Source organism: Mya arenaria, chromosome 8 (assembly GCF_026914265.1).
Source record: "Mya arenaria isolate MELC-2E11 chromosome 8, ASM2691426v1".
Lineage (NCBI taxonomy): Eukaryota > Metazoa > Mollusca > Bivalvia > Myida > Myidae > Mya > Mya arenaria.
In genome coordinates this window covers 11821856-11826037 of record NC_069129.1, presented here as the reverse complement: position 1 = coordinate 11826037, position 4182 = coordinate 11821856, and the positions used below count along the sequence as shown (strand labels likewise).

The 4182-nt window shown below is 33.4% G+C and overlaps 1 protein-coding gene across 2 annotated transcripts; it reads left to right on the top strand.

Annotated features, from left to right (window-relative positions):
• The first annotated feature begins 211 nt into the window (after positions 1-211).
• Positions 212-3612, top strand: LOC128243814 (protein PIF-like). Of its 2 annotated transcripts, none has more exons than XM_052961774.1 (2): positions 212-494; positions 2127-3612. In XM_052961774.1, the coding sequence occupies exons 1-2, from the start codon at positions 451-453 to the stop codon at positions 3556-3558; spliced, it is 1476 nt and encodes a 491-aa protein (XP_052817734.1). In that variant the 5' UTR covers positions 212-450; the 3' UTR covers positions 3559-3612. The 2 variants fall into 2 exon arrangements, with proteins under 2 accessions (XP_052817734.1, XP_052817735.1); XM_052961775.1 differs by lacking the exon at positions 212-494 and adding an exon at positions 1653-1828.
• Positions 3613-4182: the final 570 nt, after the last annotated feature.

Genomic DNA, 4182 nt, shown 5'->3' with positions numbered 1-4182 from the left:
CGTATGGTGATGACTTAGTACCTCATGCACTCGGTACTAACTATTGACGTTCGTTAATTTCAGTATATAACTGGTTTTCATATTACAGTTGTTAATATACGTGCTTGTAATGCTTTAAACGCCCTTGGAGTTCTTTATTTGTTCATATGAATAAGGATATACAGATTTTGATTGATTAATTGCTTAAGAAATTGAACAATTGCGTTTGATATATTTTGCATTCACTCTGCATTCAACCAACAATGCATCACTGCCGTAAGATCGTTTAATACACCTTAAACGGAACTGAAATATCTTGCCAAAAAAACAAACATATATAGACGGAAATATATTTAACCGAAATCTTGGTTGAAAGATGCTTGTCAACAACAAAACACCACGTATCATTTGAAGTCTCCAGAAGCCATTACGTAAACACACAACTGATTGTTGAAGACATAATTCCTAGTGATGCTTTTAATTCGGAAGTACCGTTGCGATCGGAAGGGAAAAAGGTATTAAATTCATTCCGTGACTTGATGTTTTTCATATCTACATAATGATGCTTGCATGTCGAATAAATGATCGCTGATCACAACTATTAAATCACTTCGCATTATCTGCGAGATGGTTTTGGCGATAGTAAATTACATAAAAAACAAGAATGCTCTTAACAATTCAACTTTTTATATAGAGACTTTCAATACCGATAATTTTGAGGGGTTTTATTCTCATACAATTTTGTAAACCATGGGTATGATTAGCGACTATGAAAGCAATAATTTGATAGAAAAATCACATCTTTATTTCACAAATCTTAAGTTCACCTTTTCTGTTAATTATTTACTAAATACTCTGTTAAATATGTTTCAAGTGTAGACACTACAAAACTGATATGTTAAAGAATGTGAGACATGATATAGTTGATCTCTTTCTTCTGTCACATATTCATATGATACATTAACACGTCATTGACAAATTATTCCATTCATGATCGCGTGTCTTAGTTAAAGATGCACTCTTACTCCCAATTAAGATTTACCACAATTAATAATATTGTTTTAATATTCCCAAAAGGGTAAATCAATGTCACAAACAAGGGTTCTTATGAAGGATACTAAGGTTCATTTGAAAGAGATGAGCATAAAACATGGTATTTCTACCTTATTAGACTACAGTAGATCACAGTAAATCTTTAATCATTCACCAATCATTTAATAAATTGCGCTTTCTGCTATAAATTAAACAATTGTTATCAGTATTTAATATTTCCATAAATGTATTATTTAGTAAATAGTCAAAGGTTTATCAGTCAAAATTGATATTTGTTATACATGCGTATGCATTTATTTTGAATAAGAGTGTCACTTTAATATTATATTATAAGCGAAACGTATCGAGGTCTTTACTATAAACAAAATTATTTAAGAAAATTACACAAAAGAATAAACAATACAATATATATTTGAATATATCAGTCGTTACGTTTACTAAACATTAATGCATGCAGTTGATCTAATGTTTTATAATGTTTAATAAAGATCTTGAAAGTAAATCAATTAAACGAGCGTTTCCTCGTAAAACGATCCAATTAAGTTATATACAAAAATCGAATCGTTTAATGTAAACCGTGTGTACTGAAACATGTTATACCAAAAATGTAAATGTTTCGTTTGAATGTAAAATAAATTAAAATTGTTCAACAAAGATCATTTAAAAATGACAGATATCTCACTTTAATTTTTTTAATTATTTAATAAAACAATTCTTTGTCATTCGATGTTAGTAACACGATCTTGAGCTATTTTCTTAAATCATTGGAAAATAAACGGTTCGCATAGACATTCGAGTAAGTAACTATTTTTATTGAAAATAAATTGTTGTTCAATACTACAATTTAAGTTTTGATTAGAGTAAGCACATACGTCTTGATTTTTTTGATATTCTATCATACACGTATTCCTTATCAAGAAAAAATCTCTTTAAACTTTATTAGGCATTGATAAAAATCATTTTCAGCATGCAATAGTTATATCTGCATACTTGCTTAAATAATAACTGAATATATTTACTCAAATCGTTTAAACTACCATATAATACTCGTAGTGACCGCTGGATCACATTCGAAAAACTTATATGTTTTTCAGTGGCGAAAGGATGATGATGCCATCAATTATTGTGCAAATCCTGTATGTACTTTGGATGGCAACAATGGTTCCCGGCGAAACGTACACCGCCGAATGTGACCATGAGACTTTGACAGTACGAGCAGGTTTTAGGGAACACCCGACATACTGCAGTAAATTTATCCAGTGCCTTCTTAACAAAGACGGCCAGCTTGTTAGCATTGTGCGAGACTGTGGTTATGGGACATATTGGAACCAAACTTTTCTGACATGTACTTTAGCAACACGCACTGTCTGCAAACATGATTTGTGTTATCAACAGCCAGACGGAAAGCGAAGAAAAGGACATGGAAATTGTAGAGGTTTCTATGAGTGCCAGGGAAGTTCGTCCGTACCAAGGTGTTGTCCTCTGGGACAGTATTTGCATAGCAGTCAGCTCGTATGTGTAAACAATACGGCAGATATCACGTGTAATCATCGTTGCTTGGACACAATGCTATACACACATTCAAGTGAACCATTTAAAGTCGGAGGTACATTGAATCCTTTGTCTAAAAGTCAAGGGAAAACAATGCTTTCAGATTGGCAAGTTAATTCGGGCATTAATCAGCAAACACCCGTAGACATACCATTAGATAGAAATGTCAATGCAAAAACAATCTGTGACAAAACCGGCATACCTGAAAACCCTTTGATGTATAAACAAACGCTTTATGGTGAAGGGTGGGTTGTAAAAGGACGCTGTCCCAATGGAACAATATTTGTACAAGCTGTTTGCAACTGCGTTTCTCTTTTGGATCAAACAAATATACCTAACCCCAATGGAGGTGTACTAATAATGACCCAAATAACAATGTGTAGACCGAAAATCTACCTTCCATTTACGCTTGACGAAAGAGATCGATCCAGCAACGCTTATGAAATTATCAACCACAATGTAACAGTGCGAAATGGTAAGGCCATTTTCGATGGAAAAGAAAACTATATAATGATTCCAATATTCTCAAGTTTAGATATAACAAATAGCTTAGTGATTAAGGTTATCTACAGTTCCGACCATGAGTCGATTCCAAGCAATCGTTTCAGGACAATATTCTCGAATGACGGATGCAACGAAGCGCCAAACGTTTACATGTATGAGAATTGGCAACACATTATCGGTGGTGTCGGTACAGAGCCATATGCAGACATGTCGAAAGACGCTCGTATTCTTCAACGTCCAAACACACCAGGCCAACAAAGTTCTACAAAAGAGGTCATGTTTGTGTTTCATGGTGGGGAATTTACGATAAAGAATGGAAATCGATCCCAAACTATTCACGGCAAAGGAAATTTAAACAAGTTAGAATGTCCTCTCAAAATTGGTTACGGTGCTGATATCCTGCCATTTAAAGGAGAAATCGACGAGTTCACTGTTTATATGTGTCAAAACGTTAAAAGATTTTTATCTTAATAATTGGACCTTATTGAAAAAAAAATCAACAAACATTAAATTGCTGGAACTAGATTGTGTCGTTTTTCTTAAATGAGTTAGAACTGCTTATGTTAAATATTTGACTATAACTTTTTCACCCCTGTTATAAGGCGATTCTGCATGGTCAATTATGACGTTTTAACAAGAAGCGTTAGTCGTTTTAACGAGTTACTTAGTCGTCTAAACGAGAAACATTAACCTATAAACGAGATACTAAGTCGTTTCAACGAGATGCTTAGTCGTTTTTATAAGAAACGTAAGTCGTTTGAACGAGTTGCTGAGTTGTTTTAAAGAGATACTTAGTCGTTTTAGCGAGAGACTTAAATCGTCTAAACGAGTTAGTTAAGTTTTTTGAGCGAGTTACTATGGCCATTTAAACGACAAACGTAAATCATTTTGTCATCGTTAAGCCACAAGATTAACATATCTTCGTTTAGCCTTACTATCAATCAAACTGTAACTGTTGTTTTCACACTTTTTTCACTGTAGTGGAACTGCAACAGATCTAAAAGAACGCAGACATGTTAAAATAGAGTTTGGTAATGATTACTTCTGTTATACACGTTAACGCTACAAGCGGACAATACATATTCATTTTAATCA